The 27743-nt window shown below is 48.3% G+C and overlaps 2 protein-coding genes across 10 annotated transcripts in view; both read left to right on the top strand.

Annotated features, from left to right (window-relative positions):
* LOC139805752 (uncharacterized) overlaps positions 1–27743 on the top strand; it is a 335505-nt gene that overhangs the window by 110062 nt on the left and 197700 nt on the right. The window lies entirely within an intron of this gene.
* NDEL1 (nudE neurodevelopment protein 1 like 1) lies at positions 350–27743 on the top strand. 4 transcript variants are annotated; one of them, XM_071764503.1, is made up of 10 exons: positions 350–491; positions 10049–10146; positions 11622–11775; positions 12868–13016; positions 14101–14237; positions 16469–16642; positions 17466–17557; positions 19782–19933; positions 22859–22893; positions 27468–27743. In XM_071764503.1, the coding sequence occupies exons 2-10, from the start codon at positions 10061–10063 to the stop codon at positions 27473–27475; spliced, it is 987 nt and encodes a 328-aa protein (XP_071620604.1). In that variant the 5' UTR covers positions 350–491; positions 10049–10060; the 3' UTR covers positions 27476–27743. The 4 variants fall into 4 exon arrangements, with proteins under 4 accessions (XP_071620604.1, XP_071620602.1, XP_071620605.1 ...); XM_071764501.1 differs by lacking the exon at positions 22859–22893; XM_071764504.1 differs by lacking the exons at positions 22859–22893; positions 27468–27743 and adding an exon at positions 20027–20089.

The raw sequence follows: 27743 nt of genomic DNA, 5'->3' as shown, positions 1-27743 counted from the left end.
GGACATGGGAACACCGGGACACCGGGACATAGCAACACCGGGGCATGGGGACACTGATAGATGGGGACACTGATACATAGGCAAACGGGCACACCGGGACATGGGGACACCGGGACATGGGGACACCGGGACATGGGAACACCGGGACACCGGGACATAGCAACACCGGGACATAGCAACACCGGGACATGGGGACACTGATAGATGGGGACACTGATACATAGGCAAACGGGCACACCGGGACATGGGGACACGGGGACATAGGGACACCGGGACATGGGGACACCGGGACATGGGGACACGGGGACATGGGTACACCGGGACACTGTCACACGGGGTCACTGGGCTCCGCCCCGCTTTCCTCCGTCACGTTGTCCCCGCCCCCCGCGCTGCCGTTGCATCACCGGCGCGTCCCCGCCCCCGGAGTACCCGGATGAGGCAGAGCCGGCGGCGGCGGGCGATGCTGCGGCCGTGACAGGGAATGCGCCCCGGTGAGTGACGGCGGCTGCGGATCCCGGGGGTCCGCGCGGCCCAGCCCGTCAAGGAGGGACACGGGGAGGACGCGGACGGCGAGGGGGTGGGGGAGCGGCGGTGGCGGTGGCGGCGCCGGGGGCTGCGGGCCCCGCACCCCTCCACCCATTGGCTACGAACTGACAACGGGGCAGGTCCCGCCCCCCCGCCAGCACCATTGGCTGTCGGCGCAGTTTTTCCGCCTCCCATTGGTGGAAGGGGGTGTCAATCACTGTCCGGCCCGGCTCCGCCCTACCCGCCCGGCCACCGCCCTGTGCGAGCCGGTGCCCCTCTCCTCACGCCCCCCCCTTCCCCTCAGTCGCCTCCTGAGGGGCTCCGGGCAGCCCGGGGCCCGGCGGGGTACGCGGTGTCCGGGAACACCTTCCCGCTGGATTCTGCCGTGCCTGCCGGGACCAGCGGCCTGCGGGGAAAAAACCCAAACCCAACCAAAGCCCTTTTGAAAGGTATTTTCAGTCGAACGCGAGGGAAGGGGCCGTGTCCGGTGTGTGCTGCCCCGAGCGCCCCTTGTCCTCAGCCTTCCCCTGGCTGAGGCGCCGTGGCCGGGCCGGCAGGAAGGAAAGGCGGTATCGTATGGCAGCATCGCCTCTCGCTTCCCCTCGTCACTCCTGACGGCGGGGCCAGCCCGGGTCAGGGCTCCGGTGGGTGACGGGGAGGGCGAGAGGGAGAGGGAGAGGAGGGAGGGAGTCGGCTCCGGCGGCTGCAGCAGCCCCGCGGTGATCCTCAGTGTCAGAAGGGGTCGGAGCCAAATCGCAGAATTTGGATGCGTTAAAACAAAACAAAAAAAAAAATTGCCCAACCTACGGAGCCAGTCCAACTGCTGAGCTATTCCTGGCCGCCCTCTGATCTGCCAGGCCCGGGTGACTCAGCCCCAGGTCTCGCCTTCGCCCGGGCTGTGACAACCCCAGCGCCGGGTAAGGGGCGAGAGGAGAGGACACTTGGTGGCCTTGCTCGGAGCTTGGGCTGTGCTCACCCCCGAGCTGCCCCGGGGAGAAGGGCGGCATTGGCTAGCGGAGAATCGCTTTTTTACTTCAGTCCTTCCTCGGAGCCGCCCCCCAGTGCGAAAGCAATGAGCGGTGTGTGTGTCGGCACGAACATGGGGCAGGGTAAGTTGGGTGATCTGCCTGCACGGCTGCTCTGTGTTCCCTCACTGTAACCCTTTGCAGATGGCTTTGTCCCAGAAGGTGTTTATTTTTCTGGTCGTCCATACCTAGGCACTGACAGGGACCTGGACATGTGATTTGCCTCCCTTCTCATAAAATAACTGGTAGATCAGATGCCAAGGTTACACTCCTGTCAAATATTTTTCAGCAATTCTGTGACCGTTTTTTTCTTGGGGGTTTTTGTTACATCCCTCTGAGCTTAGCCAGTCCTGTTGTATTTCATATGATCACATAGAATCACAGAATGTTTAGGTTGGAAGAGACCTCCAAGATCATCCTGTCCAACTTCGAACAGTCCCTGCCTCACATTCCCAGTTTGATGAGTTTGACCCCAATTGCAGCAGACATGCTGTAAAGAATGAGCACATCTGACACAAGAAGAAGTACATTACTAGAATTAGACTTTATTTAAGTGACTTCCCACTAATGCATCTCTCCCTCCTTCCTCGGGAGGAGGAGATGTACTCATCCACCTGCAGCCCAGCTTCATTACTCTCAACCAGTTTGCACTGGGAGTATTTGGTGACTTGGGGCCTCTCTGGTCCCTCTGAAACTATCTTGACTTGGTCAGGGATGCCCTTGGAGTGTAGGTGGCCTTGTTAAGTCAGTGTTTTGTTTAACTGTAAGAGGAAGGAGCTGTCTCAGAGCAGGAGAGTGACTAGGAGGCTTTTATGTTTGTATTTCAATTTGATGTGTCAGCAATGTGACTCCTCAGGCCTGCTGGTTGATAGTGCCAGTTAACTGTGGATGTATGGGGTGTGACAGGTGTGGGTAAGGAGTGTGATTTTTGGATTGATGGTGTTGGGTCTGCCCTACAGCAGATCCTCTGTCTTGCTTTCAGACCCAGACCTGGCTGGGCTGGGCTGTGTACATGGAGGCAGAGCCCAGGGATTCTTTTGTTTGCACGTGTGGGGGGGTTGATTCTGTATTTTATTAGGAGTTACAGAGGGGAAGGTGAGTGTTCAGAGGTATAGTCATTTATTGTCCTTCCCCCATCTTGGGAATGAAGTCCTCTGGGGTTTGTTTGTTTCTTTATCCCCTGACTCTTTAGAGGTTGCAGACATGATTACTAATTTAGCAGAGAAGGAAAGACAGGAGAGAGAAAAAAAAAAGAAGTCAGTGGAGAGAAAACACCAGACTGATGATGTCTGTGACCTTGGTGCCACAAGAATCCTTGTCTCTGGAGACATGTCTAGGAGCAGACTATGAAAAAATTCCCATTTATTCCTGCAGACTCTTACACTTACTTTTGAGAAGCAAGGAAAATCAGACTACAGAAAGGAAATGGGGCTTTTGCAGTCCATCTTGGTGTTTGTGTCACCGCAGACATAATCACTACTGTAGTGCACTCACCCAGGAGCAAAACGAGGCATCTCTGTCACAGAATGTTTTCCTTGGTATGATGGGTCCCTCGAGGACTTTTCTGTTGATCCAGCTCAGTGGCAGATTGTCCTTCTTCCCTCTCCTGATCAACACAGAGTTTGGGGATTTAACTCTCATCTTTTTTGAGTGCTTGCTGAAGATACCTGAGGCCCTCTTGGTTGATAGTTGGCCTGTGACTGGTTTTGGGTGGTATTTTCTAAACCCAATTTCTCCTCTCTGACTGCTAAAACTTCAGAGATAAAAAAGCAACAGAATTCACTCCTCTTGCAAGAAACCTGTGCAAAGTGCTTCTCCTTATAAGTTTCTTGTTCACCTGTTATTCTACAGCATCCAGAAACATCTAAGCCCCCTGGCCATCACCTTTCCAGGGAATGTTGTCATTGGGATGGTATTCATTGCTGAGATAATAGGGAAGCCCAGGGGAGCTGTGTGCTGTCATTTGTCACCAGCTTTTTTCTGTGTGTGTCATAAGCCCTCAGATAAATTCCTTGCTTCAGGGTAGGATGCCCTGTAATTTTTCAAGGTTTAAAGAGAAACCACACAACTGAGTTTCAGAAGATGCAGGCTGGGTGGGTAACCTCCAGAGGTGGTGGTGGACATGCAGGCATGGGGCAGCTTGTGCCTCTGTTGTAGAGTCAGGATCAGTGCTCGTGGTGTTGTCTGACTTCCCTCAGAGGGGGTTTTCTGGAGAGCAGAGTTTGGAGCAGGGAGAAACACAGACTTTTCTCAGACATAATTTCCTTCTCAGTCTGTTGTTAACATCACACCCTTCTGCTCTGTGTGGATTCATCTCTCTGGGGCTTCTGGATATGAAGGTGGGAGCAAATTGTTCTCATGATCAGGTACAAGTTGTTCTGGGACGTGCACATCCCTAGAGGCCTTTCCTTCATCCCTGCAGAATCTGAACCTACATCAAGAGCACCAGACTCTTCAGGATTTCCTTTTTAAGGCACTTCAGTGGTGTTGGGAACAGAGGTTGGATGTCTTTAACTTCCCATGGTTGTGAAAAGGATAAATGTTTCTTAATACTGAATTCTGATGCCTTTCATAGTTGTAACATTATTTTTGAAAAGAGACTTCTTGTGTCAATACCTTTCTTCTGGTTTCAAGGCTTGAACACCACTGCTGGCTAACTCATCAGGGCTTCTGTGCACACCTGGCACACGTGTGGTGTAGAACATACCTATTTTATTTATAAAGATACCAGAAGAAGCTCTTGAGATAGCAAAGTTTTGCAGTAATGTGTTTGGTTCTCTTAAAGGCTTTTAGTCTGAACCTGGCACAAAGATCCTGTGGTAGGATTTGGTTATCTTCTGCCTCCTGTGCTGTCCAAATTGGAAATGCAGGATTTACTATTCCAGCAGAGGAAGGAATATTGTGCTGACTCTCTGCTCTGTCACTTTTTTTTTTTTTTTTTTTTTCTTCTCCTCTTTCCCCTGAAAGCTCACATGATGCTGTGGTACAAGGCAAGAAGACATTTGTTGTGGTTCACCCAGGAACGTTCAGTTCAGAAATAGAATTGCAGGAAAAGACAGAGGTTCATTTTCCAAAGCAATGAAGGATGCAGGCAGCCTTCCAACCTGCATCTGAAAATGCCTTCGGCTCCTATTTCAGGATGAGAAAAACAAGCTCAAATCAATTGGTGAAATCTAATCCATGTCTTTTGTTTGTTTGTTTTTCATATTCTGATAAGTGAAAGACAATGAAAATTTGCTTTGATTTTTTTGGTTTTTTTTTTGTAGGGTTTTTTTGGCTGGAGTACTCAGCTTCCTTTGCTTTGAATCTTGTTTTGGTTTTGGAGAAAAATCTGGAGCTTCAGGGATTCGGGGCTTTGTTCTCGAGGTTTGAGGAGGTGAAGAATGGTGGAAACAAGATTTCTTTTGCTTTTCTCTGTGAATCAGCATAAAATGGGAAGAGGAAGAAGAGCTGGTTGCTGACTCCTTCCTGCTCCCCAGGGCAGCTGTGGATGGTGCCAGCTTTCAGAGGCAGAGTCATTCCACGCAAGAAGCAGATGACTGCAGCAGTTACGTGGCACTTGGCAGGTTTGAGGACTCTGATAGCCAGAATGGGTTTTTATCTTAAGAACTGAAGGCTACACATGAGCATTTGGCACAGCATTTCTTTATCAAGTCCTGTATTAGGTGGTTATTTGCTTAATTCCAGTGGTCAGTGGATATTTGCCTTGCCTTTGGTGGTGGGACAGCAAAGGGTAGGTGGTGGTGTTGGGTCTTAGCACTTTGGGTGCCTTGCTTTGTCTCTGCTTAATTCTTTCCTATTGTAATCTGAAAATATTGGGCAAACAGGATTGTGAGGAAGAAAGCTGGTGGCCTGTGTGCAAAAACCCCACCTGTTCCTGAATAATACTCACTTTAATAATTCCTGAATTATTCCTGAATAATACTCACTTTATTTGGCAAATAGGCATAAGCCAGTTTTAAATGGGAGAATGTGGGGTGATTAAAATCAGGAAGATGGGTTTATCCAGGCTCTCGAGGTGCTGCAGGTAAATTCTGAGTGAATTGCAGGGGCCTCTGAGCAGCACCCAAAATCATTTTGGGTTCCCTTCTATAGCTCATCCTTACCGTGATGTGTCAGTGAATGGAGCTGAGTTCAGAGTGGGGAGGGGTGGATTCCCCACTGTGGGAAGGGGTGGGTGGAAGTCAAAACATGGTGTTATATTTGGAGCTTAGAGTTTTGGTCTGGTATTTGATCCAGGCCCTAGCAGCAGCCTCCAGTCACATGGAGAGCCAGGGAAGCTTTGTGTTACACTTCAAGCTGCGTTTGTGTTTTCATGACTTAGTTGAAAGGTGTCTCCAGAAAGATTTCAGTTTGGGCTTGAATGCAGGATTCCTTAAGCTACTTGAAAATTACTGCCTGCATGTGAGTTTAGTTACTTCTGCAGTGTGTTCTATTAAACCTTTGGCTCTTGTAATATCCAGAGCATCTCATTTGTAAGGATGCTTTTGGGTGAGGAACCAAACTGGTCATATACAAAGCTCCCTGATTTAAAGAAGTTCATAGAATCAAAGAATCATAGAATGGGCTGGGTTGGAAGGGGCCTCAGAGCTCATCAAGTCCAACCCTTGATCCACTCCCCCCGTGGTTCCCAGCCCATGGCACTGAGTGCCACATCCAGGCTCTTTTGAAATATCTCCAGGGATGGAGAATCCACCCCTTCCCTGGGCAGCCCATTCCAATGGCTGAGCACCCTCTCCAGAAAGAAATTCTTTCTCATGTCCAACCTAAACCTCCCCTGGCACAACTTGAGACCTCTTGTGCCCTCTTGTCTTGCTGAGAGTTGCCTGGGAAAAGAGCCCAACCCCCCCCTGGCTCCAACCTCCTTTCAGGGAGTTGTAGAGAGTGATGAGGTCTCCCCTGAGCCTCCTCTTCTCCAGCCTCAACACCCCCAGCTCCCTCAGCCTCTCCTCATAGGATCTTAGCTTGAGTCCCTTCACCAGCCCAGTTGCCTCCTTTGGACCTGCTCCAGGACCTCGATATCCTTCCTGAGCTGAGGGGCTCAGAACTGGACACAGTAAAGCAAAATTCTTTAACTATGAGCTGCATTTTTATAGGGGATGGCAACATGGAAAAGCTGTTCCTTTTTAACAGTGGAGAGTTACTTTGTCCCACTGGCTATCTAAGGGGGAACTTGAAAGAAGCCACCACGTTTTGAACATAGTTCTTGTGTGAGAGCTGCTTTGGCTCCTGGAGTTGTGCCCATTGAGCTGAATTTTCCCAGGGCGCTGTGTGAATGCTAAGCTGGGCTGTAATGAATTCGAGTGGGCAGCAGCATAAGCCTGCTCTCATTTTCCCTGGAAGAAGCTGCTGCATTGTCTTGTCTGTATCCTGAAAGCCTCAGTGTTGTTTGTCAAAGGCTTGATTCTGCAAGTGCCACGTATGCAAAGAAGCTGGTGAATAGGAGGGACTTGCTGTGCTGGTTCTCAGCTCCTCACAAAATACCCAGAGCTGGGATGTCAGGCAACAGGCTGAAGCAAAGCAGTTTTTGTTCAACTCTTGGTATTCTGTGGGCATCCACTCTCCCACATGTGAGATATTTAAAATGATCTTCTTCTCTTCTGATAATGCCTGGGGGTTGCTTTCTGCCAGACATACAGGTGTGCTTATGTGTGTAGCTGTGTCCTTGTTCCTGCACCATAAATAGAGGGAATGGGCAGAGGTTGGCAGAAGTGGCCACACGTGTGCCTGGTGGCATGTTTGAGAGCTGTTAGCAGCTCCCAACTCTCAGATTAGTATTTTGACCCTGGACCTCCTTTTTTTGGAGAGCATGTGTGTGTGGTTTTAGCTCTTCCTCATCATCTGTGCACGGGAGGAAAGGCAAATGGTGTAATAAGTGTGTGAAAACTGGGATGTGGATGTTGGGGCTTAGGGATTACACGCTGGCATTAGGATCTGATGTGTGTATTCTTGCTGATAGCATCAGACATGATGGTAAACGTGGGGGGTGGGTATTCAGGACCTGCTTAACCAAGGTGGGCAAGGGATGGAAGAGGTCAGCTTGCTTCCACAGGATGGCTTAAGGAGGGACGAGTTGCTCCTGAGGAGCCTGAAGTACTCCAGGGCTGAACCTCCTTCCTCTAGTGTCTAAAAGGAAAGGGTTGTTTGACAAGAGGTGGTAAATATCTGCTCCATCAGGAACTGGTGATTCTGTGAGTGTTTGTGGGTCCCAGGCAGCCCTTCCTGCCTCTCACAGACTGCCATGGCTGCGGGGCTCCTGGGGTGTTTGTATCTCAGGGTGTGTCCCGTGGGAGCAGACAGGGAGTCTTGGGCTCTGGCATCCCTTATCTTGGCTACTTTGAGGAAATTCTGTAACATGCTTCCTTGTGCAAACCTTTTTCTAAACGCATCCTGGTTTTTGCTGCTGGGTGGCTGCTGGCTGTTTACCTTCGGAAATCAGTTCCTCTGGAGCTGTAGGAGCTGACCCTCATTTATTTTTGGGGAAAAAGTGCTTCTTGCTGATGTAAGAGTCGGATCAGAGCCAAGAGCCTCAGAGGGAAGGGTCAGAGTGCTTTTATGGAACTCATTTCAGTGAGATCAGTGTGGGACTGCTGTTCCAGACAGCACCCAGCACCCAACACCCACCCTGTTCACCTCTTCCTCTCCCTGGCAGGCTGAGTCTTAGCTCAGGACCTGCCTGACCCATGCCTGAGCTGCAGCAAATGTCTGCTCACCCTAACACACCCACCTGCAGAGCCACCACAAGCTGGGGAATGATTCCTGGGCTCTGCCTCCACTATGAACACTTCTGAGGAGTTCTTAGGATCTGTCCCTGTGTTGGGATTAAGCAGTCCTGGTAACTGGTGGAAACACTGGAGCAAGGGCACCCAAAGACATTTGTATGAGTGGAGGTGCAGCAGGACTGACAGTCCATGTCCTGAGGGGACCTGTAATGGCTCAGCAGACACCTTTTATTTCCTTGCGACTGAGAAATGCAGAAAAGGAAAAGCCATCAGATCTCTTGGGCAGTACAGAGACCTGAATCTTGAGAAACTTCTACCATAAAGTTCAGTTATCACAGTGCAAGAGTTGGGGTGTTGTTGAGGTGTTTAGCACCCCGTGAATAAATTTGATCTTGTGCCCATAGACTGTGGCAGCTGAAGAACTGATGTGCCAGTTCTGCCTCATTTTATTCGTGAGATAAGTGTCAGTATGAAATGAGCCTCTCTGCCCTCTGATGAAAGCATGGGGTTGTTTTGTCCCACTTTAGGTGTCTAAAATGTGGGTCACTGAGATACATGACATATTAGTGTGACAATTTCAGGCCTGAAGGGACAGTGTTGGCTATTGATGCCTGTTAGAGTGTGAAAGTCAGGACTTCCAGGTCAGCTATTACTGATTTGATGATCTTGTTGCGAGCACAGATTAAAGCCTCTGCTTCTAATAGAGTTTAAAGCTTGGCTGGTGTCAGCTTTTTCTTTTCTGAGTGTTAATAACAGAAATAGTCTAGCCTTTTGGGGAGAGAAAAAGATTCCTACCCTTAAAAGAGTGGCTGGCTTGCTTGGGGAGAGCTGGTACACCATGCATCTCCTGGCTGTCATCAGGAACTGTGCCTATCTCTTAGTCCTGCTGTGGATGGTGTGACATGATCACCACTTCATCAGCTTCTGAGAGCTGGTGTCCAGGCCTTGAATGTTTTGCATCCCCCTGGACTGTGCATTGCTCAGCTGCTGAGCAAACCTGTGAAAAATAAAGTTTGGGTTGTTTTTTCTTACACTGTCTGGCAGCTGAGCAGCAATGCACATGGCATCCAGTGGTCCAGGCAGCTGGAGAAAGGAGGTTCTTGTCAAGAGAGCCTCCTGACTTGGTGTGGGAAACTGCTCCTCTGAACACCTCCAGGCAATTGCTGTGTGATGTGACCATGAAGTTTTACAAGAGAGGCTGATATTTCTTGTGCTGGTTTGAGAGGACAGAAGGAACAAAACTGTGTGGATCCCTACTGTTACCTGCATGTTTTATATGAAGGCAGGAACTAGCTGGGGCTGGCCATGGGAAGGGGAGATTGAATTTTAATCTCCATAGCACCCTGTGGTAGTTCTTGATCTCAGAGTGTTTTTCCTTTTTTGTCAGTGCCTTTGCAGCTCTCACAGGAGCTGTAGTGTGTGGCACTGCATTGGTGACAGGAGGCAAAATCTCTTTAAGAACTTTTTTACAAGTGAAGGTGGAAACTGATAGCTGTACATTTATTCTCCTTACCAACTGTGGTCCTGAGTGAGCTTGTGGCATTTCAGTGGCAGGTACAAGACCCAGCTGGATCAGAAGCTGCAGGTATCATGTTGCAGCAGGTCTGTGTGCTGAAGGCTGCTTGTTAGGGATCACTGACATCCCAGGGGCTGTGCCAAATTGGGATCCTGCTGTCAGAAAGGCCACTCCAACCCAGCTCTGTACTTCACAACAGCTTTGGGGGAGGTCTGCCTGGCTGGTTATCCTCAGTGCATTCTTATTTTTGTATCCTACAGGTGATATTGATCATGGACAGTGAAGAAATCCCAACTTTTTCGAGTCCAAAGGAGGAAACTGCATATTGGAAAGAGCTTTCCTTGAAGTACAAACAAAGGTACTCTTGTAGATTTGCAGGGTGGTTTGCCTCTTAAACCAGAACACCATTTAATCTGTTTCTCTGCAAGGCTACAGTAAGATGGGTACTGGGTATTTTTGAAGTCTCTTCATTTACAGCTTTAAAAGGAGCTTCAAAATTTCCAGCCTTGTGGGAGCCGAGTGTTTCTCCCACAGTGTTACCATTCCAGGAACTCCAGGCTATGTTTTGAGCATGTTTGAGCAGGAGCAGAGCCCTTTTGCCATCATGTGCATCTTTGTATAATTAAAGTGCTGCCTTAAGTAGTATCTTGGTGTTTTATCATAAGAAGGTGCCTTTGGGCTTACCTTGTATCATTGCTGTTCCCTCAAGCTTCTTGTAGTTGAATTACTGGTATGAAAAGTGGCTGATTTGCTGTCTGCTGCAATTTATTGAAGTGTACTGGATCTCACAGTCCAGCCTGTACGAGTGCTTTGCATTTTTTAGGGGGCACAGAGCTTTTTTTGTTAGCAAAATGGGTAAGAGAGGTTGTTGCCTTGAATTATGCTGGGCTGCTTCTGGGGGTGGGGTTTGTTTTTGGGGTATTTTTTTTTTTTTACAGTGAGGGACAATGGAGGCTCCCAGTTTAGTTTCTTTGGAAAGCTATTTTGTATTTAATGTAACTCATGTGGAGCTGAGGTGAAGCCAGTTAAACCTCTGTCAAAGTTTTGCTTGGTTTTGGTTTGTTTTGGGGTTTTTTGGTTTTGTTTTCTTTTGGGTTTTTTTTGGGGGGGTGAAGTGTTGGGCATATGGAGGGGCCTGTCCATATGGAGAACCCCAAGCTATTCTTGGGTGTCAGAAAATTGTCTTAGCCACCAATGGATATGTTGTTTCATAAGAAAATTGCTAGTTTTCTCTGCTGCTTGCTAAGAGCTGAGCTATTACATATGGTAAAGATGCAAAGTATGTGGAGTGGCTACTTCTGATATTTAAGAACCTGCAGTGGTGTCAGGTAGGTATGTGCTGGATTCCTGCCACAATGCTCAAAAACCCTTTATGCTTTTCAAGAACCTTAAATTTCCAGGTAGTGCAGAGATCCAGCAGCTGTTGCTCTCTGACAGTTTTTGCCCAAAATCATGTTAACTGTTTGCTTAACTCATTGACTCTATCAAGTCTCCAGCAGTGAAATCTATCTATATATTTAAAAATACATATAGCATGAAGTGGTTATCAGACTCCCATGAATCCTGTAAATAGCTTTGTTACAAGTTTCTTTTCACAGGTACATTTAATGTACCTTGTTTGATGTAGTGCAGTTTCTTTGATGTAAGAGAATTAATTTGCTTTTGCAGCTAAGTTTAATGTAATTTCTTTTTCCTCCTAGAGGTCTGTGGATGACAGTTTTAAACTCTTTAAAACTCTTACTGTTTTTTCAGCTTATAATTTTAAAAGAGCTGTGGGTTTTGTTTTAACTGGGAGATGCTGGATTTTCAGCTGATGAAATCCTTCCCTTACAGTTTCCAGGAAGCTCGTGAAGAGCTGGCTGAATTTCAGGAGGGAAGCAGAGAATTAGAAGCTGAGTTGGAGGCTCAGTTAGTGCAAGCTGAACAGAGGAACAGAGATTTGCAAGCAGATAACCAAAGACTGAAGTGTGAAGTGGAAACATTAAAGGTAGGTCTTTTCTGTGACAGCACTGCTTCTTGGAGATATGTCTTGGATCTTATTTTAGATTGTCTGGTCTGTTCTTGGTCCCTGAGTAGGCAAATGAAGTAAAGGAGCTGTCTAAAATCCAGACTTGAATAGGTTATGTTCTCCTAAATAAGGCCAGCAACTTACCAGGGAAATTTCTGGTAGGGTTCACATCATGAAACTCTTGTCATGGAGTCTGTGCTCATTTGTTTGAATTCTCTTTGCCAAGTAGTAGCTTGATGAGTTACAAAGACACCATCAGCTTTGCAACAGGGTGGACAACACAAGGATGCTTTTTCAGACTGCTGCATTGTCCTCTTTCTTTGCAGACCAGTGTTGTGGGTTTTTTTAGCTCAGAAGGTCTCCTTGGTTTTATGAGACCTTAAAGCTGAAAATGAGTTATTTGGGCACATCTTCCAGAGAGAATCTGCTAATTTTATTTTTAATGGTTATTATAGTGAAGATAAAAGCTGGAAACCTACCCAGGGGGAATAAAGTTTATGGGATTACTTGTTGGCATATCCAGTCCCAGCTCTATCTGTAAGGTCAGTGTGTGTTTTAGAATGTCAGCAGTTCTTCTCTAAGCCCCTAAGTGTAGCCTCAGAGCTGGTAAACCCAGGTCTGGGAATGAATTCTTCCAGTCTTTCAAAGATGAGCTTGTGGACCTTGGAGGTTTTGTAACAGATTTCAGTGGCCCTCATTTTTCCTAATGGAGATGTGGGACAGGTTCTGGTAACAGTGGGACTATTGTCAGGGGAGCAGTGCTGAGGAGCAGGCTGTGCAGTTAGCTTTCTGGCTTCAGAGCAGCTGTCAGTGCAGGCTGTTGGGAACAGCTGCAGGGTTGCATCTCTGGGCAGCCAGCTGTGTCATGGCACAATGTCTGTGCACAATGCAGCATTTGTGATTTTATGCTGTGTCCAGTTCTGGTGGTCAGAGCATTTTCCTTCAGCCTCCCCACTTTTTGCTCTGTTTTGCAGACTGCAGTGAGGTTGTTGCTTCTTTGTCCCATTTTACTACTCTTGACTTGGAGAGTGTCCACGACTGATACTTATCTCACCAACTTCTTTCTTTCAGGAGAAACTGGAGCACCAGTATGCACAAAGTTACAAGCAAGTGTCATTGTTAGAGGATGACCTGAGCCAGACTCGGGCCATTAAAGATCAGCTGCATAAGTATGTGAGGGAGCTGGAGCAAGCTAATGATGACCTGGAACGTGCAAAGAGGTGAAGGCTGCAAACCTCTTCTTCCCTTAAAGTTTTCACTACATCTTTTCCTTGCTCCTCAGATTATCATTTGATTATTCCTTAAAAGGGAAGATGACACACATTCAGGAAAATCCAAACAAAGCTCGAGACACTTGATTCTTTGTATGGTGCAGTTTACCCTTGGAGTTCACCTCCATCAGCTGGGGCTGTTGCCTTTCAGCAGGAAAGGCAAAGGCACCCAAGTGCTTTGTGTTCCTGGGAGAATCAAGCAGTGCAAGGAGGTGCAGAGCCAGCCAGGCCAGTGCACTGCTTTTGAATCTACCAGCTGGGTGACTCTTACAATGAATTTGTGATCCCTCTTGCTCAAAGCCCCTTTGAAGTAGGAAGCTAATGCTTTATTGTAGTTCCTTTTAAAGAAAACAGGCCAAAGGAGCCTCCTCTTCCCTTGCATAAGAGCTTAATGACTGTAGGGAGCAAATGTGCCCTGTGTGAGTGCACAAAATGAGCAGGGTGCTGTGAGAAACACCCAGTTTTGGTTGGAGTGGGTGATGCTTCCCTTTTGCTGAATGGGAACTTTGCTGTTGATTCAGTGGAACCAGGAATGAGCCTCTGGCAATCTGGCAGAACAATCTGAGAGCTGGGGCTCTGTTTCCACAAGGCTCTTAAATTCATGACTAACTTCTGACACCAGGCTTTGTCCCACTGAAGTAAGTGAATGAATTGGATCTTGGGCAATACCCCAGAGCCCTGCTCCCTGCCCTTGCTGGGCTGTTGGCTGTCCCAAGCTCTGGAGAGCACAGCACCACCTGAGCTGATGCACTGGTTAAATAGATGGCTTTGGAAAAACTGCACTGGGTGCACTGCATTGGCTCTTTCCCAGTTCCTTGGTGCATCTCTGAGAGCCAGATGCTATCATGTTCTTTTCATCTTATCCCCCTGTTTCTCTGGAGCTTTATTAGTCCTTTCTTAGAAGCATTTCCCCAGCTTTCAAATTACAAACTTCAGTGTAGGCCCTGCTGACATTTTTCCTCTATTGTGTTTTTTGAATACTCTTTTATGTTAGCTGAGCTGGAGAACCTAATATTCTGGATTTTGTTTCTAGGGCAACAATAGTTTCATTGGAAGACTTTGAACAAAGACTGAACCAAGCTATTGAGAGAAATGCATTTTTAGAAAGTGAACTGGATGACAAGGAATCATTGCTGGTTTCTGTGCAGAGATTAAAGGATGAAGCAAGAGGTATGGCTTGCTTGATGAGTTCTGTGTCTCTGTACCTTGTTGGTTTGCAATAGAGACCTGTAACAACCAAAGCTCAGGTTTGTAAAAAACCTCAAATAATGCATAATGCAATCATTGGGTATTACTGACTAACAATGTGTTCTCTGTTCTTTTTATGTCCAGTGTAGCTAAGAGGAAAAATTTTGTCATGTAGGGCAAAATCAGTATCAGATTAATTCAGAATTTTTAATACAGTTGAGTACAAAAATAATGTGTTCTGCCAATGTAATGGAGTTGAAGAGTGTTATCAAAAGTTCCCACTCATCATAGTTTGTGCCTTGTACAGAAAGGAAAAGCCCAGGATATGACAGGGAAATTCATGATAATTGGATAAAAGCTTTCTTTAAAAATCCAGTTTCCTGGGTTACTTCTACACCCCTTGGAAATTGCCTGGTTTGTTTAAGATATTCCAGTAAAGACTGTGGTTAGACCTGTGGGAGCAGAGATAATCAGGATAGTGCTTTGGAATAGGGTCAGGAGTTGGGAATTCCCCAATGGATTTCACACTGGAGAAGCATTTTTTTAAAATGATTGGTAGAAATGGTTGTCTTGACTAGTGGGGCCAGTCTGCTCTTAAGCTTGTGCAGACATCAGTGGTTTTCAGCTTTGTTTCCCAAGTGAGTTAATTCCTCAGTTAGATCTGAGTTTAAGACAAAACCCTTGGCAACAGGTTGGGATTTTCTGTTGTTATTCTCCTCTTTGAACCAAGTTTGTCCTCCACAAATTGAAAGCCTGTGTTGGAAACAGAGAGTTTTTATCATAAATATGAAAAGAGAGATGAAGTGTTTTCTGAGGAAATAAATGTATTGTAATTTGAGGCTAGGGCAGCAACAATGGAAAACACAACAAAACCTTGGGCACTGTTTTCTTAGAACAATGGAATAAAAAGAGAAGTTGTTCTCTTGGACAAGTCATTTGGAAATTTTTAGCATTTGTTAGAGTAGCAAAGCTGCATGTTATTCCCCTAACAAAACACAGGAACACTAAAAGACCTCACGTGATGTCAAACTCCACTATAACATTTCTAATGAACAGCTACAAATCCTCTTCTAGGAGCCAAAATAGATTTTCATTTCAGCTGTGTTGTTTTCCTTTAAATCAGTTCTAAATATTTATGATAACTTGCAAACTGTTCCTGTACAATTTTGCTTTTCCACGTCACACCAGACTGAGGCAAGGAATAAGAGGTAACAGACAAAAGTTTTTCTATCCAAAAAAGAACAACCCTCTTGCCAGGTGTTATTTGCATCTTGTCCCTTCTGAGGTTTTTATAGATTGCTGCTGAGCTGTGCTGGGTATTCTTTGTAGCAAGGATCTGTGGGAATGGGAGGGGGCAAGGAGGGGGTAAACAGCAGTCTGGAAAGGAGGAGAGAGTAGAACAGGAGCTTCCTAATCCCCAGTCTCTTCCCCTCTCCTTGAGACTCCTCAGCCCCTCCAGTCTGCTCTTACTGAGGTGTCAAGAAACTGGACACAACCCTTTGGCTGGTGTAGAGTTCTTTTAGTGTGAATTTTTAACTGGAAAAATAATGTGGGTAACTGGAAACACAAGAATTGGTCATTCCTCCCTTTTCCCAACCTCTGTTTGAACAAGAGCTGGACATCATTCTGCATTAGCAGCAGCCACCAGCTGCACTTCTTGCAACAGATTTGCCCTGGGACTCACACTACAGATGGAGAAAAACTCTGAGGCCATATCACCTGCTGGGGTGCTTGCTGGAACCACACAGCCCCCTGCTTCTGGGAGGGCTCTGTTTGCTGTTCTTTAAATTAGGGAAAAGTAGATTTAGATTGGATGTTAGAAAAAAAACTCTTTACCATGAGGGTAGTGGGACAATGGCACAGGGTGCTCAGGGAGGGGGTTGAGGCCTCATCCCTGGAGATGTCCCAGGTGAGGCTTGAGGAGCACCCTGATCTGGGTGAGGGTGTCAGATGGACCAGATGACCCTGAGAGGTCCCTTCCAACCCCAATTATTCTGTGATTCTGTGCTGCCTCTTCCCTTCCTGCTGTAGGGGGAAGGGATGGTGCTGAGCTGTCTGCACTGAGGTGGGTTCCTCACTGCTGCAGAAAGCCAGCAGAAGGAAGTGTGTTGCAAAGTGTCTCCTCCTTCCTCCCAAATGAACAGAGGGAGTGTTTGTTAAAGACATCAGTCACCAATATGTGTGTTTGGTTTTTTTCTTTTTTCAACCCTCAGACTTAAGGCAAGAGCTAGCAGTACGGGAGAGGCAACAAGAAGTCACCCGAAAGTCAGCACCCAGTTCTCCAACTCTGGACTGTGAAAAGATGGATTCTGCTGTCCAGGCCTCCCTCTCCTTGCCAGCTACACCTGTTGGAAAAGGATCAGAAAATAGTTTTCCTTCCCCAAAAGGTGTATTTCATGGAATCTGTACCTTGCTGTTTGGCAGTGTGTTCTGCTTGTTAACAAACAATTGTGGCCCTGGTGCTTGTTAGTGAACTTGAAGTAAATGTAGGCAGGTGTGGATCCCACATTGCATTAGGTGTGTTTCAATCCTGGGGCTGCATCAGGTGCATTTAAGAAGTACAGTGAGTAAATACCACGGGAAAGAAGGACAGTGAAGCTTAGATACTGGTTTTTTGGGGGTAGAGGGGTTTGCATTCTGGAGTAGATGCCTGCTGAAGAGTACTGGAGATGTTTGGGCTTGCAGGGAAGTGCAGTAACTGGTATTTCTGCTTAAGTGGGGAGTAGCAGTGGTGAGTAAATGGTGGGCAGTAATTCTGATGGTCTAGCCCACCTCTGTTACCACACATACTCTTCAGGGGTCCTGATTTTTTTATGAGGCAGCAGGATGGTCATGTAGTCCCCTTCCCCATCTGGAAAACTCTGGACAGTCACAAGGATTAATACATTCTACCTCAAATTAGAAGGAGTAGATTCCAGAGAGAGCTCTGGCTGGATCAGATGAATTGTGGGCAGATGGAGAGTACATGAACTCTGCCTGTGAGTCTAATGGGAAACTGGGCAGTGGATGGGAATTAAACTTTTTTTTTTTTTTTTTTTCATAGCTGGTGAGCATGTAGCCTGTGTTACTGTGGGGTAATGATATGAATAATCTGGGGCAGGATTTTAGATTCACATTTTTCTGTAGAAGTCGATTTATTTAAACTTTAAAAAAAAAAACCACAAGAACTGGAGGAGCAAAGCATATAATAAAACTTGTCTGTGTTTGCAGCTATACCAAATGGATTTGGTACCAGCCCCCTTACTCCTTCAGCTAGAATATCAGCACTCAACATTGTGGGAGATCTGTTACGGAAAGTGGGGGTGAGTGCTCTGTACCCCTCCCTCTGCCCTGCTGCCGTGGAGCTTTCAGCCTTGGGTGCAGTTACAAGGCCTTGGCCCTGCTGAGTACATGCAGTAATTTCCAAATCAGTGTTTAGTATGTGATAATGTATAATTTTTATTTTTTTTTTAATTATCTAGCTTTGTAAAGTACATTGCTAAGGTTCTGATGCAAATATTCAGTGATGAAATTCATATTTGGAGTCCTAAGTTTCTCAAGCACTTTGGCACATGGGGTCAGGCACTCTCAGCCATTTGTTCTTCCTTGGAATGGGGCCTGCAGCTTCCTCTCTCCTGAGCCCGAGATGCTGAGTTGCACTGTCAGTGTGTGTGTCACAGAGATCATGCTGCCAGGGTTTCCTCAGCTGCCTGGGGAGAGCTGCAACAGGTGCTGGAAACAGATAAAAATCTAGAAACCTTTGGTTAGAAAATGAGAAAATAAATCCAGGGAAAGCCAAGTGTTCCATCTGTGGTTGATGGGGAAGTGAAAACGTGTGAGCCTTTAAAAGGATTACCACTGCAAAGGGGGAAGAAGTGGTTGAAACATCTGCTACAGCATTGTTTAGGCTGCCAGTTGAAGGAAGACAAGACTTTGGAGTTATGAGAAGCTTATTGAGGTGCCTCAGTGGTTAGTGTTTTAAGTGGAAACTTGGATGGCCTTGGTGTCTGGCCTCTGGTGCTGGCTTTCCTCTGGTGGTTGACACTGAGGACACCAACAGCTGCAGCAGAAACAGTTGTTTTAGCAAAGTTTGAAATGAGAAATCACCTCGTTGGGAGGCAGTGAGCTGGCAGTGTGTTTGGAAGGGCAGCAGGCTGACACGGGGCTACGGAGTGACATGTTTAAAATGGGATCATTCTGAGTAAGAGTCTGCAGGGTATTTAGGGAGCTTAATGGCAATCCTGTGTGATTACTCTGGGAGGACAGGAAATGCCAAATAAGCATGCTGCTTTGCCAGCCTGCTCTTAGACACACAGCTCTGTCACTGAGGCAAAATTCTAGCTCAGGCATTTGTTTAGGAACAATTATGAGGATGCTTGGGTTTTCTTTGGGTTTGGCTTCTTGTAGGATGTCTCATTCCAAGCCTTAGACTCCCTTTCTCTGCAAGAAGGTTTCCCTCAGCTTCCTTGCTTGCAGCTAAGCCAGGGAGTCACTTGGCACAGATCATGCTGGCTATTTATAGCTGATAGGAGCTTTGAGAGAGGTCAGTATCTATATATCCTATGTAGTTACTCAGGAACCTGGGTTTCTAGAGGACTCTGTAGTGTTCAATTACTTCTGATAGCATGCCAGCACTTTAGTAATGGAATATTTTTCTGTGTGGAGCAGGATCAAACCCAAAGCTTGCAGAGGTGATTTTTTGTCTCTAGTGCACATAGCTACAAATGTGTGAATGCTCCACCACACAGAGTGGATGCTAGAAATATTTTTTCTGCTGGACCCAGGTGGATGTTCATCAATCTTTACCTCAGCTTGTGACAGATGGCAGGAAGGGCAGTAGTGTGCAGGAGAGAAGGAGAAAGGGTTTCTGCCTCCCTCCTGCCAGGAGTCAGTGTATGAGGCAGAGGCTGTCACCATCTACAGAGGAAAAAGATCTCACAGGACTTGCCTGGGAGCTGTATAGATGAGGTACAGGCCATGGTGTAGCTGCTGCTTTTGATTCCTCCTCCTGATGCTGTGGCTGTAGCACCTCTTGTTCTGAAGTGTATCAATGGCACTTAAGAAACTGGCAGTTTTACAAGCTGAGATTAAGAAAGAAATACCAAGAAGGCATTCTGGGGAAAGAAAATCAATTTTACAAATATTCATTCCCTCACAAAACTTGAGGAGTCTGCTTTAGGTCCTTGTTTTTCTGATTAGTGTATGCCAGCTGCAGCTGCTGAAGCAAAAAGTTTTGGTAGCTTCTCTTAGGAATTGGCTTCTTATTTCAGGTAATAATGGGAGAGTTGGTATGTTCTAAAATCTGAGCCCTAGTGGAACCAAGTTGTGCCTGGCAGTTGGCATCAGCATCTCATCATCTGGGTTTCCCTCGTGGCTGGGTTACAGAAAATAGCAGCTTTGTTCCCATTTAGTTCAGTTTTTACCACAGTTGATCCCAGTGGAGTCCTCATCATGGTGATGTTGGGGTCATGACAAGGTTTGAACTCAAGCAGTGGAATTCTTAAGGTATTATTTATTTTTTTGACCATTTTTTTTCCCTTTTCACAGGCCTTAGAATCCAAATTAGCTGCTTGCAGAAATTTTGCAAAGGACCAGGCATCAAGGAAATCCTACATTTCAGGGAATGTTAACAGTGGCATGATGAACAGCAATGGCACAAAGTACCCTCACCCGGGCCATACTTCTTTCTTTGACAAAGGGTAAGTTGGGAGATGTTTTTGCCCTAAGGGGAGGCCCACTTGGAGCTATTTCTGCTACTCTGAGCTGAAGTTTTTCTTGCTTTGTCTCTACAGCTTTCATCCTGTAGGATAAATCATTTGTGGAGCCCAAGTCTCAAGGGGATGGGGAGGGTGACAGTGTGATGTCTGTAAAGCAGAGGGAAAACCAAGTGTGATTGTCTCTTAGCTGGCAGGATACAGCACGTTCTCTGTCCCTCTGGTGCCTCATCTCTGGGCTGCTGCATCTCAGGTGATGCAAAACCCCAGAGAAGGAGATCTCAAGCCATAGCTGTTGGTGTGCTTTGTGGGGGGAAGTAAATGAACCCCAAATCTGGAGATTCCCTTGGAGAGAACAGCTGAGGGCAGGCAGGAAATGCTGGCTTGGAGGGTGGGGTCCTGTTTGCTCTACTTCCCCCTCTATTAGGGGAAAAGAAAACTTCATCAGTGGCATAATTCTGGCTGGATGAGGGGGCAGCTGCCTCCATGCTCAGCCCTGAAGCCAGAAGCTGCTTCCACAGGAAGAACTACCCCGTGTGTCTCCTGTGACTCAGCTGTGGTCAGAGCTCCCCCTGGGATGCCAGGAAGTGGTTCAGCAGGAGGATTTTTCCCAGTCCTCACAGGGCAGGGCCCGTGGTTGTCCTGGGAGGCCTGAGGAGCAAGGGAAGAGCCCAGTGCTCCTCCAGTGTCAGCACAAGGGGCACAAGGGGCACTGGGAGCTTTGCTGTGTGTCACTGGCTAAAACCCCCTCCATGCTCCCTGACTGCCCCTGGGTACTAGCTAAACCTCAAGCCAGTGCAATTTAACACTAACATTCAGCACATCCTCCATCCAGAATTTATTTTGGATGAATGAAATGAGCTGTTACCAGCCTGAAGAGTGCCATGTGAGAGCAGATGAGCTGAGCTTCCTCCAGTCAGCCTGATTTGAGCTGAGTTGTGTTGCTATGTGGGTAGCAGGGCAAGTTGCATCAGAGCAACTGGCATTCAGAGATTTGGAGAGCCACTGTTGCTGGCTGCCTTTTGGAAAGGAAGATTTTGGAGACTTCAAGTCAGTGTCACGTGCCAGTGGGGCAGACTTGTGGGGTTGTTTGTGCAGTGCAAGGCTGGCAGGGTCCCTGTGTCACACCAGCAGTGTTCACATGTGCAGTGGAGTTGAGGTGCAAGGTGTCAGGGAGAGATTATGGGTGTTGGAGGAGGCAGCAGGGCTACACCAAGCTGTGGTGTGAGGGATAAGCTGATTGCTATGTGAGGTCACTTGTAATTATCCAGATTGTCATCACACTTATTATCTGGGCTGGCTGCCTGGAGTTAGGAGCAGGTGGGAGCTGAAAAAGGCTCAGAATCTCAACCTCCTGAGAGGGAACTTTCACAGCAGGGTTGGAGGGTGTTTGATGGGGTGGGAATGACTGATGTGCTTCTCTGCCAGCTGCTACAGATCCCTGCATGGTGCTGCTGTCCTGGCCCTTGCTGCTCACCTCTCTCCTCCCCCAGGGTGCTGGCTGTGCCTGTGCTGTGTACACATCTCCAGGCTGCTCTGCACCCCTGTGTCAGGCTCTCTGCACCTCTGAGCTAAACCAGGCTGTCACCTGAATGAGTCCCAGCCCTGTCCTGGCCCCATGCAGCAGCCTGGCACATGGATCTGGAGCAGGCTGTGGTGGCTGGGCACAAAGCATGCCCTTTCTTCTCCTCTCTCTCCAGCCCTGGGACTCTCCTTCCTGTCCTTAATAGCTGAGGGAGCCTGAAACAGCCCCCTGGGATTGTAGTTCCCATCCAGTCTTCAGGCACTGCCTAAAAAGCAGGCAGTTGGTGAAGGGTGGGGTTGGGACAGAGGAAACTCAGGCCCAGCATTGCAGCTCCATTTACCTTCTTTCCTCTGACCTTTTGTTAGTTAAAATGTTTGACAAGTCTCCATCTCCCATCCAGCTCCTGCTCCTTGGAGCTGAGCAGGCAGCTGAAGGCAGTGACTGGCATAGGGGAGCAGAAGTAGGAGAAATTATCAAAGCATTGCTTTAGGGGAAGCCTGGATGACAGCTGGGCTTGCACTGAAACTTTGCTGGAGTGTTGGAAGAGTCAGGACTTGCCTGGTTGTTGGCTGTTTTTTTTTGGGTTTCTTTAAAACTCAACAGAGCCTCCTGTAGGATTAATTTCCTTCAGTCTTACTCCTTCAGGGACACAGTATTTCTGTTTAGATGCCAAGGCATGACAGAACAGCACCTGAGGATGCTCTTAGATAGATACTCTTTTTGTTGTTGTTGTTGTAATTGTTCTTGATTGATTATTAACTTCTATCCACTTGGTTCTGACCTTGCTGGGTTCTGCAGAGGTCTTGGCACTGGAACAGCAGAGCTGAATCAGCATGTGAGCCAATGTTCCTTGGGGCATTGACTCCTTTTTCACTGCTCCCCTTCCAGCTTTCTTCAATGCTCAAGTCCTTGTAGGTGATGTTTAATCTTGAACTGTTTTTGTGAACCTGCTGGGCTTTGTTTTAATAAGCTAAAGTCTCAATATGAGAAGTGCTTCTGCCTGCCCACTTCTCTCAGTCCCATGAAGCACAAAGGTGAATTTACACAGCAGACACTGTTGTCCACAGCCCTGATTGTAACACATCAGGCTGGGAAATTGGGTTCTTCTGTGTCTTCCCTAGGCCACCTTATAAAAAAGTTGCCCACAGCTCCCTCTTTCCAAGAGAAACTCAGATGCAGGTGGATGCTCTGTGTCCTGTCACCTGAACTAGGACCCCTCAGCTGCCCAGGCAGGACAAAATCTCATTCTGTAGAGGTCAAAAAGGAGAGAGAGTTTTGGTGAGGGTGAATTAAACACCTTTCCTTTGCTCTGTTCCTTGCAACCAGGTTTATGCCCAAGAATGTCTTTATTGTGTGCATAACCTGTTTCAATTTTTCTCCACTAGGCGTGAAAAGGTCATATTCCCCACCTTGGTCCTGGGTAAATGAATTCATTTGCAATGCTAAGCTGCATGTGTTCTAACCTGGTGCTTGGAGGTGCAGAGTGGGTTCTAACTGCATGAGGTAGCTCTCCTAGTGTTACAGACTAATAGCCCATATCAAAGCTTGAGGCTGTAGCCTCTCTCTCTTCCTCCTTCCTTCAGATAAACTCCTCTGGTGCTGTGCCCTGTTGCAACCATAGGCTTGTGTGTGCTTGTTTTCCTCAGCTAGTTAATATTCCAACATCTGCATGTTTCTGAGGCAGTCAGTCACAGCAGAAGTACAGGATGGAGTCTGTTGCTGCTATTCATTTACTTAATTTTGAAAAGGAGTTTGCCCTTTGGTCAGCTCTTTCCTTTAGTGCTTTTTTTTTTGTTGTTGTTGGCTGTTGGCTCCCCATGCTGGCTAAGGGGGAGGGAAGCAAACAGTGACCAAGGTAAGAGAGCAGGGGCAGAGGACAACATGGGTTCCTGCTCTGTGTCTCAGGGAAGTGCCAGCAAGAATCTGGAACACCTCTCCTGTGAAGATAAGCTGAGGGAGCTGGGGGTGTTCAGCCTGGAGAAGAGGAGGCTCCAGGGAGACCTAATAGAGACCTTCCAGTGCCTGAAGGGGCTACAGGAAGGCTGGAGAGGGACTGTGTGCAAGGGCCTGGAGTGATAGGGTGAGGGGGAATGGGTTTAAATTAGAGAAGAGGAGATTTGGATTGGATGTGAGGAACAAGTTGTGTCCCAGGAGGGCAGTGGGACAATGGCACAGGGTGCCCAGGGAGGGGGTTGAAGCCTCATCCCTGGAGATGTTCAAGGTGAGGTTGAGGATGCTCTGAGCACCCTGATCTGGGTGAGGGTGTCCCTGATACTGCAGGGCTGGGACTGGGTGACCTGGAGAGGTCCCTTCCAACCCAACCCATTCTATGATTCTCTGATCCTGTGGCTCAGGGGTTGGTGCAGGAGCAGCCTGCAGCAGCTGAGTGAGCAGTACAGAGAACCCTCCATGCTCCCTGAGAGAGGAAAGAAAAGTGCATATCCCTCCAGGCTCATCTGCCACAGCTGTGTCCCCATCCTGTTCTTTACATCACCATGCTGGATGTTCCACCTCCTTGTGCTGTTGCTGCTGCTCAGGAGAGGCAGAGATGTGTGTTAAAGCACTGACCTGCTGAAAATTCCCTTTTCCTCTCCTTTATTTTGCTGAGCTGGTCTCCAAGGATGATTTGACCACATCCATTTACTCCTCAGGCTGGGCTACTCAGCTACAGGATAATCTTTTCCTGAGGTTTTGGTGGATGCTTAAGAGAGTCCTGAAGATAAGCAAAAAGATAAGAATAATGAAGATAAGCAAAAAAAAAAAAAAAAAAATCACCTTGAAATCATGATTAATGAGTAATCTTCTTATCTTCAGCAGAGACACCAGCTTGAAATGGGCACAGAGTCTGTGCCACTGCAGGGCCAGGCAGTCAGAACACCCAGCAGAGCACTGCAGGGGACATTGCCAGCAGGGACCCAGGCTTTTGGCTCCCTCTGAAGCACCCTGCAGCCTAATTTCTCAGGGAGCCCAGAGCAGGGGCAGAGCCCCCACAGAGCAGGTCAGGTCTGAGGGATGGGGAGACAAGGCAGAAGGAGGAGGTGAGTGCCCTGGCTGGGGTTTGACACCAAGCAGGTTCCTGGGCCACTGGGCATCTGCACGCAGCAGCCCAGCATCTGTGGCAGTCCTGGAGCAGTGCTGGTGTTCCTCCTGCTGCTGTCTGAGACCCTGGAGACTTTCAGTCTCACAAGGACTTCTTTCCCTGGCTCACTTCTGGGAGCATCAGAAGAGTCATCCAACACATCTGACTTGTTATTTTTTTACAGCTGCTGTGTTTAGTGTATTTTATTTTACTTCACTGCAGTAATGCTGATTTCTTTCCCCTTTTTTTTTGTGTGCTTTCATGTTACCAACAGCAATCCATGACTAGGTAAGACCTCAGCCCCAGTGCCAGATTGCAGTATTCCCCCATTTGCTGCTACTCTCTGAAACCTTTTCCTGTGCCCCACTTAGGGATTTGGCTTTCTGCAGATCAAAGCCACTGCTCTGTTTCTGCAAGTTTGGGCAATACAGGTAACTGATTCCAGGAGCTGATCCTGGGAGAAGCTGCCACAAACAAGCACTCTCCTGCCTTCCTGCTCTTTCCTTTTTTAATTAGCAAACACTAGGGAAGTCCCCAAAGGGCTTCTAAGCAGGGTTTCTCTCTTCCATCTTCATCAGAAAAACTGTTTGTGTCTCCTTTGTGCATCTTTGTGCTGTGAGCACTCCCCACCTCGTGCTGGGTGACACTTGGTGCTTGCAGCACTCGTCCTCTTGCAGCCACAGCTCTGCCAGGGGCTTCCTCTTCCTTCTTGTTTCAGGTCTTACAGATTTATTTAGACACAGGTGATTTAGGCAGAGTCCTGTCATATTCTTGTGGCATCTGTGCTGAACATCTGACAGCTCTGTGGCTTCTGCACTTCTTTGTTTACTTCAGGGAGATGAGAAAGGGCACCCAAGCTGCTCCATGTGCCCCTGAGCAGGAGCTGTGGGAGAGATGTGTCACTTCATTTAAGAGGAGAAACTGCCAGCAGAGGCAGCTCCATCAGAGGGTTTCACCCTCCCCTCAGGCAGAGCTCAGGTGTGGTGCTGGAAACCCAGTTTGGGAGCAGTTGGTGCCCCAGAAATAGGAATACTGTGGAAGTTGGTACTCCTCAGCCATCCCTGCTGTAGCGCCAGGTGCTGGCACCACCTCTTGGGGTTTGGTTCAGACACAGCTCCTCAGGGAGGTGCCTGAGGGTGAGGGGTGCAGCCAGCATGGTGCAGGGTGGAGATAACATGGCAGGGGACACGGCCCCATCTGTGCCCAGGGCACCATCCCACAGCATCTGTCACAAGGAGCAGCTCAGCAGTTCAGTGCAGGAATCACAGAATCATCAAGGTTGGAAAAGACCTCCAAGACCAAGTCCAACTGTCCACCCTACAACCCCTAACCACTAAACCATCTGCTGCAGCACCTCATCTACCTGTCATTTGAACACCTCCAGGAATGGTGCCTCCACCACCTGGGCAGCCTGTTCCAGTGTTCAACCACTCTTTCTGTGAAGACATTTTTTTTCTAATATCTAACCTGAACCTCCCCTGGCAGGCTTGACCCCGTTACCTCTTGTCCTGTCACTGATCACCAGGGAGGAGAGGACAACACCTGTGTCACTGCAGCCTCCCTTCAGGGAGTTGTGAAGAGCAATAGGGCCTCCCCTCAACCTCCTCTTTCTTCTCCAGGCTGTACAGCCCCATCTCTTCAGCCTCTTCTCATCAGACCTCTTCTCCAGACCCCTCATCAGCCCAGTAGTTGCCCTTCTCTGCACCCTCTCCAGCACCTCCATGTCCTTCCTGTCCTGTGGTGCTCCAACCACACAGTGCTTGAGGTGCAGTCTCACCAAGGCTGAGTGCCAGGGTAAGGTCACCTCCCTGGTCCTGCTGGTCACACTGCTCCTGGTACAGGCCAAGATGTTGTTGGCCACCTGGGCACACTGCAGGCTCATGTTCAGCTGCCTGCCAGGTGATCCAGGATCCACAGAACTTGGCTTTCAGGTGACTGATCAAACACCAGCACTTCCAGGTGACCTGCTGGTACATCCATCCCTTGGATAGCAATGGCAGGGAGTGCTCCTCTGAGCCCTGGGACCCCAGAGCCAGGAACTCCCAGTTGGCTTCTTCTCATCAGTAGAACTCTCATCTTTCTTCCTCCTCTTGCTTTCAATTTGCTGATGGAAGCAGCAGAGGCTGTCTCCTGAAATGTCCCCTCTCCCAGGGGCATCTTCCAGGCTGCAGAGGATTGGGGTGCTGCAGAGGCACTTCTGGGGAGCTGGGGGCCCCTAACCTGTCCTGCCTTGAAGTGGTGTTGGGGGGGTTCACCCCCACCTTCAATATTACAAACCCAACCAGGAGGGCAGGGTGCTGGTTCTGGGACAGCAGTGGATGTGGTGTCCTGATCCAGGGATGTGGTCAGTGCTGGGTGTCAAGGCTGTGGTGGTGATCAGCAGCCTGGGCAGATGCTGTGTGTGGAGCCTAAATGCAGAAGGTTCTTCAAAACCGTAACAGAGAAGAGAGGGAAAAGCTGTCAGATCCTTGTGCTCCTCTCCCAACCCACCAGGAAGCCAAGCTCACCACTCCTTCACCTCTCCCATTATCCTGTGGATCCTGGGGGTGTGGAGGCCCCTGCAGCCCCCACTGCAGCCCAGCTGGGGGTGGTGTAGGAGGCAGCAGCTCTGGAGGGCTTTGCCATGAGGCTGCTCCAGCCCTGGCCCTTTGTGTCCATCCTCTCCAGGACCTGGAGACTCAGGTGGAGTCAGCTCAGCAAGGGGCTGAGCCCCCCCCGGGTGTGTCCCTGGCTGGGGGGTGGCAGCGCTGCCACTGTCACCTCTTGGCCCTGCTCCTGCACCCAGGGTGAGGGCTGGAGGAGGAGGCAGGAGTGGGGTCTGTCCTGTAGCTGCTGGTGGTGGTGGGGGAGAGGTGAGCAGTGAGTGCCACCTCCTGGGGCTGCTCCTCACCACGCTGTCTCTTCTTGCTCCTTAGGGCAGTAAACGGCTTTGACCAAGGTCCCCCTGGCCTGGGAGCCTCTCGTCCATCCTCAGCACCTGGGATGCTACCTCTGAGTGTATGAGCCCCTGGGAGGTCCTGTTGGGACTCGTGGATGCTTTTCTCAGTCCACCAAGAGCAGAACTTCCTCCTGATCCGTTCCTTCCCGGTCCCAGCCTGCTGGAACATGGCCGCCCCCTGGTGCCCGAGGAGCCCCCCTGCTCAGGGCCCTCCAGCTGATGTTAATACAGTTTCTTTCCCCCCGTTGCTCTA

The sequence above is a fragment of the Heliangelus exortis genome, chromosome 20 (assembly GCF_036169615.1).
Source record: "Heliangelus exortis chromosome 20, bHelExo1.hap1, whole genome shotgun sequence".
Taxonomy (NCBI): Eukaryota; Metazoa; Chordata; class Aves; order Apodiformes; family Trochilidae; genus Heliangelus; species Heliangelus exortis.
The sequence above is the reverse complement of the archived record's forward strand: the minus strand, read 5'-3'. Positions and strand labels throughout refer to the sequence as shown.